This window comes from Vanacampus margaritifer, chromosome 9, assembly GCF_051991255.1.
Source record: "Vanacampus margaritifer isolate UIUO_Vmar chromosome 9, RoL_Vmar_1.0, whole genome shotgun sequence".
In the NCBI taxonomy this organism is placed as follows: domain Eukaryota; kingdom Metazoa; phylum Chordata; class Actinopteri; order Syngnathiformes; family Syngnathidae; genus Vanacampus; species Vanacampus margaritifer.
In genome coordinates this window covers 16,437,248-16,452,640 of record NC_135440.1, presented here as the reverse complement: position 1 = coordinate 16,452,640, position 15,393 = coordinate 16,437,248, and the positions used below count along the sequence as shown (strand labels likewise).

Below are 15,393 nucleotides of genomic sequence, written 5' to 3'. Positions count from 1 at the left end.
CATAATGATCATAACATTCATGTCAACTGAAGACCCCCGGTAATATTTTACCAGCTTTCTATGACCCATCCAAACTGTGTCTGGAACCCCATTTTGGGTCTCCACCCACCAGTTGAGAATAACTGACATACTAAAGTACATTTGATGAGGAAAAAAAACAGTGCAGTCTTCAGGAAAATAATTCCATCAAATATTATTGAATCACAGCGGCTAAGCGGATGCATGCCAGTGTATTTTAATGAGTCTTTTTGAACTAAGCAAAATTATTACCAGTATTACAAAGCATAGAGCTCCAGCAGGTAGTCTCGGGGCACGATTCCAATATTTCCATTTTTCTGTCCAACCCACCAACCGTAGCTCTGGTACTCCTGAAGGAAGACAGATGTGAAAATCATTTAAAGAGAAGTAGCTGAAACGAAACAGGCACATGCACGTACACACAATGACATCTCTTTTACTAAAAAAAAAAAAAAAGATGTCTACAGACACTAGAAGTGATGTTAACTCATTCACTGCCATTGACGGCTATAGACGTCAAAAATTCATTTGAACAATTTCTTTTAGTTTAAAAAAAAATCCCACTTTTGTTAACAAGAGTATGAAAACCTAGATTTTTTTTATTGTATTAGAACAGATATAAAATTTGTGATTAATCGAGTTAACTAGTGAAGTCATGCGATTAATTCCAAATTGTAATCGCCTTGCACCCCTCATCTTTAATAATCTTTTCTTTAAAAAAAAAAAGAAAAAAAAGAAAAGAAAAGATTATTAACAATTAAACACAAAATGTTTTGTTTTTTAAAAGAAAAGATTATTAAAAATTAGGGGCATCAGGCAATTAAAATTTGTAAAATGAATCGTGACTTCACTAGTCAACTCACGATTAATCTCAAATTTTATATCTGTTCTAAATGTACCCCCCCAAAAAATCTAGGTTTCCGTACTCTTGTTAACAAAAATAAGGAATAAATGTTAAATTAATAGAAATAGTTAAAAAAAAAAATGTTTTAAGTGTATAGCTGTCAATGGCAGTGAATGAGTTAAAAAGTGATTTGATTACCCCTAAAATTAGCCCCAATAAATTCTGGTTAAGGGGAAGACAACCTTAATCATGTCTTGACAATAATGTTATACTGTATGTGACCTCACTAGTCTAAACATGACATTCTGATTAATATTACATTTGTGGAATATGCAGAAAAATCGAGCCGTTTTTATCCATCTCTGGGGGCGGCCATTTTGCCACATGCTGTCGACTGAAGATGACATCACAGTTGCTCAGGGCTCAGACGACCAATCACAGCTCACCTGTTTTCTGAAGTTGACCTGTGATTGGTTGTTACCTGAGACCTGAGCAACTGTCATGTCAGTTTCACTCAGCAAGTGGCAAGATGGCCACCTCCTGATATTGATAAAAACGGATGGATTTTGCTTTATAACTCATATTTCCCCAACACAATATTAACTAGAATACAGTATTTAGACTTGTGGGGCTGCATAGAACATATTATTGTCAATATTTTTATTTATTTGGGGGGGGGGGCGGTTGTTTTCCCCTTTAAGGACATAAACAAATTGTGTCTGACCTTCCAGCTTCCTGTTTCTAAATTACATTGCATTGTTTTCTGCTCACCGTCATTTATCATCATCACATTTCCTGCTGACTGCCTGATTACACACACATCAGCCTCAATGTACGTAAAAGCCATCACGTATAAATCTGCCACGGCGACGTAAAGTAAAAGTTCCTGCGAGTGGCTGTTAGCATAGCGAGCTGCGCTGAAGACACCGTGGAGACGCGTCTCGCCTCTCTCTTTGACCAAGAGCCTGACCTCACATCAAAGTCTTGGCCAGGACATGAATCAACACTGGGAACGCCACAAAAGGGAGGAACAGAAACCTGCACAATGTCTAAAAGCCAGACCTGACCACATCTGTATCCACTTACTGGCCTGGGTGAATGCTGTTGTGCGTCCAGGAAACAAAACAAAACAAAAAGTCCTATTATTCTTCTTCCACTTGTTTCTGTCGTGTTTAAAAGCAGCAGCATTGCTCAGCGGATTCACATAAAATGTGTGGCTCATTTGGGACTGCTGAACTAACGCCATTATTCTTAGTCCAAACATGTACAGTATTGATTGAAAATATTGGACTTTTCCGACAAGAAGATTAAAAGCATGTCACAGCGTTCCCAGAAAGCAATCCTGTTACTCTGGCGTCAGCCGGATGTTGCTCACAGCTCCTGGGGGTACCATATTTAAATGATATCGAAGGATTGCCATTTGCTATTATAGTGCAGCATTCACACACAATTTGCAAGGGACTAACTAACTATTGCTTAGCTCCCGGGATGTCATCACAAAGAATTTAAGCAGTTGCACTATTGAGCCTAGGGATGTTAGATACCACTTTTTTTCCCAGACCAATATTAGTACAGTTGTTACCGATACCAATACCAAATACCGATACCACTAGTACTTCTAATAGGCTACATAAAATTCCCCCATAAAAACAATGACAGATTGTAAAGAAAGACTTACTTACAGTGTATATATTTATAGCATGTTTTCTTAAAATTGCATGAAATTAATCGCAATTTTTATTCTTCCAATTTTCTACAATATATTACAATTACAATATATTCTAGAAAGCATTCTTCATGACAGCCCAAACAAAAAACTGTAAAATTCTAATAAATCTAATTGATCACATGAAACTGTTAACTGTCTTTTTTGTGAGATTGAATCTAGGAAAAAAAAATTGGGATTGGGCATTGGGCAAGTACAGATACCAGGTATTAGGCCGATACCCGGTCTTATTTCAAGGTATCAATATGGCCATTTCATGATCATTAACAATAAATTATAAATGACAAGAATAGAAAATTTCCCTTAAATTCATGCAATTTTAAGTAAAAACGCTATATTGGGATGTCTAACTGTCATTGTTTTTTGGGGGGAAATTTTATGCATCAGAAGTATTAGTGGTATCGACACCTGATATCAGTAACTACTCAAAATGTAGTACTTGTACAGGTATCAGTCTGGGGGGAAAAATGTCACCCCCCCCAAAAAAAATGAAGAAATACAATTTTTAGCCCATGTTCAAGTCTTCATTACACCAAATTTGAATGTAATGCAAATAAAACAATGTTCTGACAATTTTACATCATAAAAATAAATCACTCATGTCTTTTTTTTTTCTTCACGTTTATGGGATGTCTACATTCAGTTTCATCCCATAAACGTAAAAATGTTTTTAAAAAATATTTTAAAAAGACAAAAATGGACATAGGCTAAGTGTTTTTCACAGGACAGCGACGAAATGCTCCAACTGCAAAATAAACAATCCTCAATGTCACATCCATTGTATTTCCTTGTCACGTTGATAAAAGTGACATTCCACCACAAGTAATAACCGAGCAGAGTGACCCATGTGTGTGTGTGCGTGCGTGCCCATAACAACTTCCTGTCACTAGCCTTTGAAAGTGGCAACACCTCATTGTGCAGTTCTGGCTGACAAACAAGTCGTGCTTGAGTGGGTGCGGGACACAACATGAGAGAGAAAGAGACAAACGACTAATGGCGCCCTTCACTGGCTACACACACACACACACACACACACACACACTTCAACACGCAGAAGCCTTGGTCAGCAACTAACGCGGCCCTGTCACTTTAATACCTACGGCTAAAGAAACAATCAGTGCATCTGTTTACAAGCACATATTGGACAGTATGTGTTTAGGGGCGGGTTAATATAGGCTACAGTAGCATCACACAGCAGCAGCATTATGTTGGCACAGTGTTTACATTTTATCAACCATTCCAGCCACTTAAAGGAAGTGAGACGTTACTTTTCTCCATTAGGTTTATGTGCTGTGACTTGAACCGGGGAGGAGGCAGAGAAGGGGTGCGGGGGCATATCTGGACAAAGCACCCCCCTCCTCAGCCACAGTATAATCAACACTCAGGCCCGACTGGGGGGTCCCGCAGCTGTAACACTACAGCTATTTCTGAGCTGAGGAATGGGGGAGGGATGGAAAAGGAGAATTGGGGTGGAGGGGGGGGGGGGGGTGGGGGCGTTAGTGGAGCAAGGAGTCGGCTGTCCCTCCTGCTGCAGCCCAGACAGGTTTTATGGTCATTGCCCTCGCAGTGGGCCACAACCCCCAACACCAAGGTTCCAGCTAATGGCGCTCGCAGTCCGAGTGAAAGGGCAACTTGATTCTTGGCCCTTTTCCGCGCACAAAGAGAGGAGTCATAAACAAGCATTTGGCCATTGAGCAGCGGAACGTCCGTCTGCTTTGTTTCGTCGGGTTCCTCACACCAGTGAAAGGGACATTTTTCATTTAGTTGATCAACACAAATGATTGGCACTGTCGTTGAGCAACAAACACTTTAGAATTTCTGCTTGATTTTACAAAATGAAAAGGTTTCATCAAAAATGTATTATTTGTAATATTTAGAATTCATCTGGTATCATTGTACTTATATGTATGTCTTAAAGGTGCAGATTGCAGTGGTGCAGAATTGCACTCATTAAACTGTGACCATTTACCTAATGCTGTGGGCAATCACTGTAACCTCATGATAACTAGTAGTAAAAGATGATTTATTTTATTAAATAATTATCTTTTAATACGGTATGATTTGTTTATCCTGACTCTTTTTAATGACTGCATGGAACGGCCACTAGATGGCAGACTAGACTACAAAAATGACCTGGCAAGTTGTCAGCAAGTCTGAGTTAGCAACATGCACCAAGAATCCATCCAGCTCTCAAGGATAACATTTCACACATCGTCCTCAGACCATTTTCATTATTTGCCCTCTTATTTGAAAGGATAAGTGTTGTAGATGTAGCATAACAAAGTGCAATTCGGCCACATGAAGGAACAAAAACGCTCTTGTTCTCTTGCCTAATCAAAAAAAGGTCGTCTCAGTCCTCCACACCCTCGAGCTAGCTGACAAGCCTCGGAAATTGGACATCCAGCACACGTCCTCGCCTGCTCTGAATAGCGTGTCAGAAAAGGCCCTTGGCTTCCTGAGAACACACATTCCTATTTGGCGAGGTGAGCGAGACGTCTAATAGGTGTGTGGGCTGAAGGCAGCGGCGGAAGCGCGCCGAGGCGGCCCAGATGGACGTGATGGAATGACGCGGCCAGCCAACAGCACTAAAACAGTTTCCGTCGTGACACATCTAATCCCCATCAGACAGCCAGAGGCTGACTGCGGCCCAGTCGGCCTCCAGCTCCATCCAGGCAACGGGCCAGCTGCTGCCAGTAAAGGATTATCAAGGACCAGTTTCTCCCAGGGCCTTGGAATAACTTCGTTCAGGTGGTCCTGGCTCAGCGGCACCTTGCTCAACATTGCATGAAGAAAAATATCTAGGTTTTAGACAAGGCCGGTTTTCATTACCTTGCTCAGTATATAAATGGTGTCTCCACGCTTGAAGGAGAGTTCATCCGGGTGGTCCCCTATACAGTCCCATAAGCCCTGGTAGTAGTTCTGGTAGTCTGTGCTTGCGTCTGGCTCTGGAGGCATCATAACATAAACAAAAATAGGACATAGAATATAAGAAAATAGTGATAGACCAATATGTTTTTTTCAAGGCCGATACGATACCAATTAGTACTGTGGTAGTCAAGGAGACCAATAACCAATATTTCCAGCCGGTATTCATTTGCAGTAAAACAGAAAATATTAGTGCCCAAAAAAACCATTTAATTTTAAACATATAAAGAATTGACAGCTTTGTTTGAAAACTTCTTTTTTTTTTTAATGCAGGGTCACCAGCATGTGTTAAGCAAAATTAAATATTAAGCAAGTACTGTAAATAGTTCCCTAAAGCTTTCTACTGTCAATAAAGTTTTCTAAAATTTCAACATAGTTTCTTAATTAAAAAAAATTAATAAATGTATAGGGAGTTCCCAGTTGTCAGCATAATTTTTATCGAGTGCAAATTTAAATAAATCCATGAATGAAAAGTTCCCTGTAACTCACTGAGTGACAAATGCATGTGAATGTAGATAACTTGGGGTTTTCATCAGGGTTTGTAAAAGGTTTCAAAAGAGCTTTGCTAACAGCGAAAAGTTTTCTGAATATGTTCAAAATCTTCGCGACAAGTAAAAACTGTCTTGTGAACATCTTACAAATCCTGATGAAAACTCTAAATTTGCTACGTTTGCAAGCATTCACTACTCATTGCGATGGCAGCTTTATCGGCCTTCAGATTCGTAAAATGGCAGATGCCAATATTTGGCATTTTGGCAAATATCGTCCCGGCCGATAATAGTCTATCCCTATAAGAAAATTAAACATTTAATTTAAGTTCAGTATTTTACATAGGAAACACAAACAGCTCTTATTGTAAAAGGAAGTTGGTTAGGAAGGTTGCAAACTATTTCAAGGGTTGCATACTTTTAGAACTTCCCCTCCAAATGTCACTTCTTCTTTCTTGAACTTTCTGTTGAACCAACAAAATTGTAGCACTTATTGATTAATGTCAAGGGCCACCTGATGGTGTTTTCCTCCATTCAATTTGGCATTTTATATCTAATACAGAGCAATGATTCAATTGGGAAATGAATGTATATAAATAAACTTGTCTCGTAATCCTCATAGTGCTGTTTTGTCAGCTTCTAGTTTGTCATTCAAACAGCCCAGTGTGCGTGGCAGGCACGGGCCAATTTTTTAATTGGGCTTTGGGCCTCGTGAGCGAGCCCCACCAATTCTCCAGCAAGTGACAAGGAAAATGTGCGGCGGGATCGCGAAAAAGCATCCAAGTCATTCTCTTGATCTACGATGCTGCGTCTGCTAGATAGCCAAAAAGTTTATTTCAGTTGTAAAGTTTGATCATGAATCACAAATGATTTGTGTTGCCTCAGCAATTTCTAACAACTGTGGGAAGACAAATTGCAATTATAGAAAATCCCATCAGACGAGAGTACCCGACGATGCCCAAGAATTTTTTTTCCATATAAAACTGCCTCTGTTATCATTTTTTTGTATTTATTGAAGTTGCTAGCATAATATCCCCGCTTGTGAAAATCCATGTTGTGCCTCTAGCCTGACTGATAATATTTAATAATAGCCAGCTAGAGAGAATTAAATATATTATATTTATAATAAAGTGCCTTTTTGTGTGACATTTTACCTGGGAGCACTTCATAGATGTCTGTATCCGGTGCAAGTCCAACATCATCATACATTAGCTGTTCCTCCTCCTTCTCTACCTCGTCGTCATCTTCTTCTTCTTGAATGATACCAGACTTATCTACAGACACATTTGGAGAAAATAAATTCAATGTGGCAGCTGCTAAGGATATAATTAGTATATATTAAGTAGTATGGCAAACCTTTCAAAACGAAGTCTATGCATTTCACCCATTCCTTTGCCTCTTTGGCCGATGACGCACAAAACTAATGAAAGGACAGGCCAAAATATGGCAGCCAGAGACAAATTATTCATGTGGCACTTAACATAAACAAACACTGCATTCATGCATCACAAAAAAGGCTCCACAAGTAATCTGTTCTCATGTTGAAACATACACATTTGAATAAATATGTATGCAAGGCTGAGACGTTGAAAAAGCAGCAGTGTCAAATCAATGAATACATTTCCAGAAGAAAAATGTAACACATGCACAGACGCACAAACATATATCGATAAGAGGCGGACTACAAATGTACAGTACCTGATAGTCTCGCTTGTCAGGAGCTGAGACTTCAAAACAAAAGTCCCTCTTGGAGTCTTTCCGTAAGCTGCTGTTCATTTTGACATTGTAGCCATCGATGTTGAACTCGCCTTTCTGCTGCTTGTCTGTCACACGGCAACAACGTCGCAGTCGTCATCCCGGAACCGCATCCAGTGTATATGTCACTCTGAACGGACAATAACGTAGAATGGCACCAACCTTTCTCGTTGCCATAATAGTAGAAAGTGCGATAGCTGAGAGCGCACCATCTCTTCTGCCACTCTTGGCCGAAAAAACTGTGATCTGTCAAGAAGATCACATAACTTAGCTTGAATTAATTGACAATGCATTTTTGTCTAACGTAACAATTAATAAGTGAGAAATTGTTTGTCGAGGTGGCAAACTTTGCATTCATGGACAGATCATGGTATGAATAATTCAATAGAATTCCAATGTAAAAGCTGGAATCTCTAATGTTTTTGTCTTACTTAGCAACATGGGCAAAAACATTCCAGACAGCTTTCTTTTACAGTGCATGCAGCTCTACTCCCCTACAAACCATCCATTTTCTAGAACCTGTCACAGCTGACAGTCAATCACAGGAAACATAGAGAAACATTCACACTCACATTTCTGGACAATTCAAACCCTTCCGTAAACCAAACATGCATGTTTTTAGAATGTAACATACTGCATTTATATTGTGCCTACGTTGTGCAGGTGTTTAAAAAAAATAGGGGTATCAGACGATTAAATGTTTAAATTGTAATTAATTGCATGACTCCCTTTATTAACTGACGATAAATCGCAAATCTTATATCTGTTCTAAATGTACAATAAAACATAGCTTTCTAAGGTTTCATACTCTTGCTAACATAAGTGGCAAACATATTAAAATAATAGAAATATGGCTGCATTTATTAGTCATTGATACTGTAATTTCATAATAATTCATAAAATTGAGTTATAACTAAAAAGATGCACTGTATGGTAAAAACGAGTGACATTAATTTGTGTTGGTCATTTTTCTGCCACTAGATGGCATCATTGGATTTTTAAGACATGGGTGACAGCTCAGTGCATTTTTCTTTTCATATTAAGAGCCATCTAATCTTTAACATGAAGTAACTTGTGAAATTCTGCACATTTTTTAAAATTGTAAAACATAACTTGACCCCAGTCTCCACAAAGATATGCGTTATTATTAAATGTATTACTGATTAATTTTGACGTGGACGTGTCTGCTGCATTGCGACTGGAATTCCCCCAGTACAGACTTTCCAAGTAAGGGGCGGTCATTAATCCCGCGTTTAAAAAAAAATTGTGCCGTTAAAGAAACTTTAAATTAACTCAAAATGACCACACTATTTTTGACCCCCCTAAAAAACAACAACAACAAAAACACATGGTTCACATCCGTCATCATCATAATCATCATCATCATCATCATCATCATCATAACCTATTAGCAGACCACAAACCCTTCCTGCGTTTCTCCAGGTATCCCGACATGAGAATAGACTGCAGGTCTTGCGCTGCCATTGGTGGAGACTGGAGGGAACCTGAAAGAGAATTACGAGCATTAAAAACTTTTCACTAGTACAACAGCAACAGATGGGTTCTAAATTCTGATGATGGCTGTCAAAAAGTTGCGGCGCATCCATTCGGGGATCATTTCTTCCTCGTCACTGCGCTGTGCAACTTCAATGCAAATGTTCAACTGCTGTGTCAAAGTTGTGAAAGAGACGCCATAAAAGTGGCAGCTGCTTACGGGCCATAAACCCCCGCCACACTAAATCGCCACTTCACTTGGACTTCCCTGACACTTTATTTTGAAATGTGAACAGACAGCCGTCATTGGCCACAATATTAGGTACACCTGCGTGAGCCAATGGCATGTAATATGGCTCGATTGTGTGTAGAGTAGCAAAATAAATAAATAAATCACATTCAAGTAAGAGTACTGCCTGGTACTGTATGATAATAATTAAAAAATAGTCTTCCAAATAATTCCTGTCATCCCTCAACATGTGACAGTTTACTTTTCACTCAGCACACAGATTGGCTAATGGTTAGCCAGTTAACAGCCAGTCGCTATCTTGAGCCAACAACAGCCAACTCTGTCATTTGCTCCCTCAAACATCACTCAACAGGCGAGGCCCCGCCTTTTAAAGCCACCCACATTCAAAGTCATAGATATAATACAGGGTAGAAGTTGAAAATGGTAAAAGTGGAAATAAATAAATGCCTGCACCCCACAAGAATATTATGTATTGCAATTATGCAATTACTGGACTAACACAGGATGATCAATTGAATAATCCATTCGAAAAATATTTGATAGTCCCAGCCCTAATAGGAAGTTTTTATACGAGCATGTGAAATGGGCAGTGTCATTAAGTTTTATAAATAATAAAATAAATGGATCACTACTTCGTTTATTTACCTCGATAGACAAGAGACTGCTCTACTTGAGCAAGACTAAGTACTAAGTAAGTAGTTAAAAAAAAAAAAAATAATAAAAAATAAACAAGCACTGATTAGCAAGTGAGTAACTTCTGATTTATTATTTTCTAATCAGAGTACGAATGTCAAGCAGACAAAAATATAAAATGGGAATGTGCAACTTCAGATATTGCCACACCACTTTTACCTAAAACAATGAATTGTTTCTTTCTTTTTTTTTTATAAAATAACATAAATGAAGACAAAATTAACCACAATAATTTGGTTTAAATTAGCTTTCTTTGTTTACACGCAACAAACAGCCCAATAGGCTCACCAGTTTGAAATGGAGCTCTTAGGCTTGGGCTGAAATGTGGTTATTTTAGGGGCAGACACATGACAGCAAATGGCATAAACTGTTTATTTTCAAAGTTGTGCCTCTGTCGTCGTTTCTGCCATGAGTCACTTTGAAAACTTTGCTTCTGTGTGGCGCCACGGAGACTTTCCGTAATGTGACTGGCAGGCACCGTTTGATTGGTGAAATGGAGCCAAACAAGTGGTTTTGTCGGATTACTCAAACAGGACAAGTAAAAGTATCGAGTGCGATGTAGCTCAATGCAATGCAATAAAAGTAACGTTTGTAAACAAAAAATACTTGAGTCAAGGTTATGCATTGAAGGCAGGGCACAGAGGGTTAAAGCTACTTTATATTTGGTCATGTTTTTCTCAGACTTTGTACTTCAGTGTGTCTGCTAGCAATAAAACACCCTTGTGCAGTAAAACAGGTGGCGGGAAAAGCAGTTCCACTCTCAAATGTCTTCCCAAAGTGTGTTGCCAAGTTGCAGTTGGAATGTCTCTTTCACTATGATGACACTCCAAGTCACTTTGTTTAAAAGAAAAGACTCGCAACTAGAACCACCTTAGCAAATAGCTCGTTCAAAGCGCTTTTACCTTCATAGGTTTCCTCCTCCTTGTCGGTGCGCTCAGACTGCAGTGAGCCTCCATCGTTGTTGCTGCTGTCCGCCTCCTCCTCATCCTCACCTGAGTCCTCTCCACCTGAAAGAGGACCACTGGTCAAAATCACACGTCATTGTTGTTGCGATAAAGCAGGTGTGTCAAACTTGGTTTTATTGGGGGCCACGTGGTAGTTATGGTTGACCGCAGGGGGCCAGTGATAACGGTGAAAATACATAAATGGACTTTATAATTGCTAGGGGTCGTAATAGTAAACAAAAAGTAACGGCAACTTGGTTTAAAGTTCATGGTTCGCCGTAATTCCCTGCATGCCAGATGCTGAGCTGCAGTGTGTTTGTTTACAGACTAATATGCTGTCAACCAATAATGTCACATTTCAGAACTGCCGCTGCACTTTTATAATTTATTTCAAAAGACATTTTCATGATAGCTATCCTGCTAGTAGACAACAGCATGCTATCCATTTATAATCCAAGCACCAGAAAAGTCAATTAATTGGCAAGTCCCTCAATGATTACGTTAACTGAATTTCCACCACGTTCATTTTGAATCAACTTCTGTGTTGTAATGTAAATTACAGCTGGTGTTCCAACTCCCTTCCAAGCAATTTACCTCACGTGAAATCTTTTTGAATGACACTTCACACATTCAAACTACGGTGGTGGAGAAGAAGGCTACAATCATCATTCAAGCCATTTTCGCAATCGCGCCGACTTGGTCAAATCACGTTTGTTTACATGTGGTGCCACAGGAGACTGCTAACGCTTCTGCCACCCGGAAGTATGAGTAAATAATAATGAAAAAGTCAACAGCTGATTTGAACAGAAGTCAAGGAAAAATTGTGGCAAGCTGTCACAAACCAAATAAAATGATGTGGACGGTTGGCCCACAGGCCTTGAGTTTGACACCTGTGACAAAAATGAATTGAAATGAAATTCTCTTCATTTGAGTTAAAATGTTGTTGTTTTTTTAATATACCGAGTGTCCCCCTTGATTCATAAAAAAAGAAAAAAAAAGGATTTTGGTAATAAAATATTTTTCAGGGGGGATTTTCTTTCAATTTGCTTTTTTTTTATATATATATCGTTTTTTTGTTTTCATTTATGGTGGGAAAAGTATATTGGAGGTTTATCAGCGTTTTGCATAATAGTTTGGCCTTAGAAAAAGAATACAGAAATAATTCCCCCAATACATTTGAATAGACATTAATTATAACATATTTTCACCATTTGCAGGCTGCCAGACCCTATCCCTTGCTAAAAGCATGGTTCCACTATTATTTTAAGTTGTAATATCACCATTCAGCACTAGATGGTAGACATGGCTTAATTGCACTTGCCTTGTCTTGTCTTGTCTTTTACTGCCCCTTAATAAAAAGTGAGTAAGCCTAATATTTTTTTTGCGGATTTGGAATAACATGTCTACGTAAGCGTGGAGCTGCCAATGTGGAGTTAACATTTTTGGCTGGCGAGTAAGTTCAAACGTATTTCTGAGTACGTTTGAAGACTTTGAACGCACTTGCAAATACGTTCAAACGTATTCATTTGTGAATATGTTCTAACATATTTGCAAATATGTTCAAACGTATTTGTGAGTGTGTTCAAATGTACTCGTAGATACACTCAAACATATTCGCCAGCCAAAAATGTTTACTCCACATTACTCCATGCTCCCATACAGCACAAACATAGAACCTCGATAATAGTGACATTTCGTGTGAGTTGATTTTTGTGAGAGCCCATTAACTGGATTATTTTTCAAAGTATGTGGTTATTTTGTTGTTTGCTTCAAACCCTTTGTTGTTGAATAGTGGATTTTTTATGCATGCATTGAAAATGAAATATATTAAGAGGCTAGGAGCACATACATATTTTGCACATGTTTCGATTGACTGATTTTGTCATGTCTCTCATTTATTATTATTATTTTTTTTAATCATACAACTGGTTAGGAACATGGAAATGTGTAGTACAATGTGCCTGCCACCCAGTAGCATTGATGAAAAATTGTGGTCCCCTCCATCATTTAAATTGTCCATTCTGATGTAGAATATTTTAAAAACAAAAAAACATACCTTTTTCCTTGAAATCATCTGGAAAGCTGTTGCAAAGAAAGTAGACGTATTTTTAGTCTCATAGATAGATGGACAAACAGACAGACAGATGCATACCCTAATTTGACCTCCTTAATCCGTTTAATGAATGCTTCTCTCTTATCTTTCGCCTTCTTGCTGAGATTTTCCCCTTTGAGGCCATCACAGAAGAAAGTCTCAAGGTCTAAACATTAGGGGGGAAAACATCATGAATAAAATACCTGACTTAAAACTAATGAAAACAGGTGTGCATTTTAAGGGACAAAAAAAGAAAGTCATCATCCATTTTAAAGTCTCTGCTTCCTCTTTTAAGAAGCATGATGAGCCAGTGGGGAAGTGCGTTTTAGTCACATTTCAAGTTACAAAATGATAACAACAACAAAAACTACTGTCTAGCAGTGTTTTAAAAGAATATTTTACCTAATATAAGCGCAGTTAGTTCCTCGGGAACGGCTCGCATTGTTGTGTTGTGGTGAACAGCAAGAGTCCAACGGGTGACAGAGGTCACGTGATGCGGAAGTAGTGGCGAGTGGCTCACGCGCGCACAATGCGGAAGTGATCCGTGCATTATTTATTAGCAGGCACGCGCACGCGCACGCACGCGCAGTGACGTTTATGGGCGCAGCGGCCTTTCAGTGTATGCAGACGATATACGAGACAGCTACTGCCTACTTGATGCTTTAATGGGGCTTGACGCACTATTAAAGTCACAGCACAATAGCGTTGTCATATTTTACATTGATTCTTGATAATATCACACTGGGCTCCCAGGCACATGCCACAAACAAATGGAGGGGGAGGGAACTGTTTAGTTTATGATGTTTATGTCAACATTGTAAATACAAACAGGGATCATTGATAGGCAAAAAGAAAGGTGTTTCCTCTTTTGATAGCAGTGACATCCCCCTCACAGCATCAATAAAATGCTGTACGTAGTTTACAGCATTGTAAATCTGCAAGGCAAAGTTCTTTTCTGTTTTGGTTACCTCCTTTAACTATAAAATAGAAATGCAAATGAATAGAAATAGCGTTTAATATGATGCCACCGCAAAATTATTTTACAGAATTTTTTTAGTTATTGCTGAATTTCAAATTTTCACTCCTTTTCCGCATCAGGTGGGATTTTGATACAGCTGTTGTTTTGAATTTCAAGTTTACCTAAGTGTCTAATAGTTGGTAACTCTCAGATTTGTGCACTTGTTTGTCCATAAAATCTCAACTGAAAATTGAGGCAAACAACCAAATCTGTGTAGGGATTCAGCAACACGCTGCAATGAGAATATAACGTGAAAAACTAACATGTTTATCCTGCTGCATTCAAGAAACACAACTCTGTTGTTTTGCTTGCAGGAGTATCAATCATTTATTTATCATCTTGTGACAGGCCCCATTCCTTGTCCAGGTGAAGAGACGTGGCCTTTGAACTAATGTAAATGTGACCTAAATATCACTGTACTTCTGGAGGGGATCCATATGTGATAGAGTTATATGTGCTCTAAACCTTTGATTTAGCCTGTTGTTTATTAAACACAATATGAATGACTCGTATTTTGCTGTACAAAAATCATCCAATGTCACATACGGTTTAGATTTATCCTCAAATCCTCTGTGTGCATTCAAATCATGACCCCCTCCTGACCCGGCAGTAGTTCCTCCCAGTTTGGAGAGGAAAGAAGAGCCAGCTTGACCTTTCACCCATCTGTGTGGGTGTGTAAATCCAATTACATACTTTTTAGAATGAGTCGTCTTTTTAATGTTTGGTTATCAAAAATAGTCAAACTTTGTGAAGATTTCAACATTATAATACTGTACATTTTAATAGTATACAGTGGTGCATTGACATAAAAGTTTTTTTTTTTTCTGTGACCATGTTTATTACTCAAAACACCCATATGGTCAAATCATCTTTCCCATTTGAAATGAATGGAAATGCTATAATCCGTTCCAGCATGAAAAATAAAATAAAAAATATATATATAATGATTTAAGGGAAATAGCACTCTGTTGTATTTCATAAAGTAATATGATTAATATAATTCTAAAATTAAATAGAATGAAAATATTAAAATGAAGAATTGTAATAAAGCAATTTCTGTTGATTATGTAGAGTAGAAAGAATATATACCTTTGAGTATTGTAAACTGTCTGCCTGTGTTGCTACCACTTGTGTTCAAATACAAGT

General features: G+C 38.4%; 1 protein-coding gene across 1 annotated transcript; it reads right to left on the bottom strand.

Moving 5' to 3' along the window:
* Positions 1-219: 219 nt before the first annotated feature.
* On the bottom strand, positions 220-13,741 carry skap2 (src kinase associated phosphoprotein 2). The gene is made up of 11 exons (XM_077576883.1): positions 13,632-13,741; positions 13,290-13,395; positions 13,194-13,219; positions 11,096-11,200; positions 9,181-9,261; positions 7,919-8,002; positions 7,700-7,824; positions 7,358-7,421; positions 7,156-7,275; positions 5,418-5,533; positions 220-368 (listed from the first exon to the last, which is right to left on the bottom strand). The coding sequence occupies exons 1-11, from the start codon at positions 13,669-13,671 to the stop codon at positions 276-278; spliced, it is 960 nt and encodes a 319-aa protein (XP_077433009.1). The 5' UTR covers positions 13,672-13,741; the 3' UTR covers positions 220-275.
* Between the last annotated feature and the right edge of the window lie 1,652 nt (positions 13,742-15,393).

Bases quoted from the DNA above. Each gene is read 5' to 3' on its own strand.
- skap2 (XM_077576883.1), bottom strand. From the start codon at position 13,671: ATGCGAGCCGTTCCCGAGGAACTAACTGCGCTTATATTAG. The intron at 8,003-9,180 runs GTTTGTGGTCTG...TCTTCTTGACAG, and splicing joins CCTGGAGAAACGCAGGAAGG to ATCACAGTTTTTTCGGCCAA. The intron at 7,422-7,699 runs GTACTGTACATT...TCCTTTCATTAG, and splicing joins CTGACAAGCGAGACTATCAG to TTTTGTGCGTCATCGGCCAA.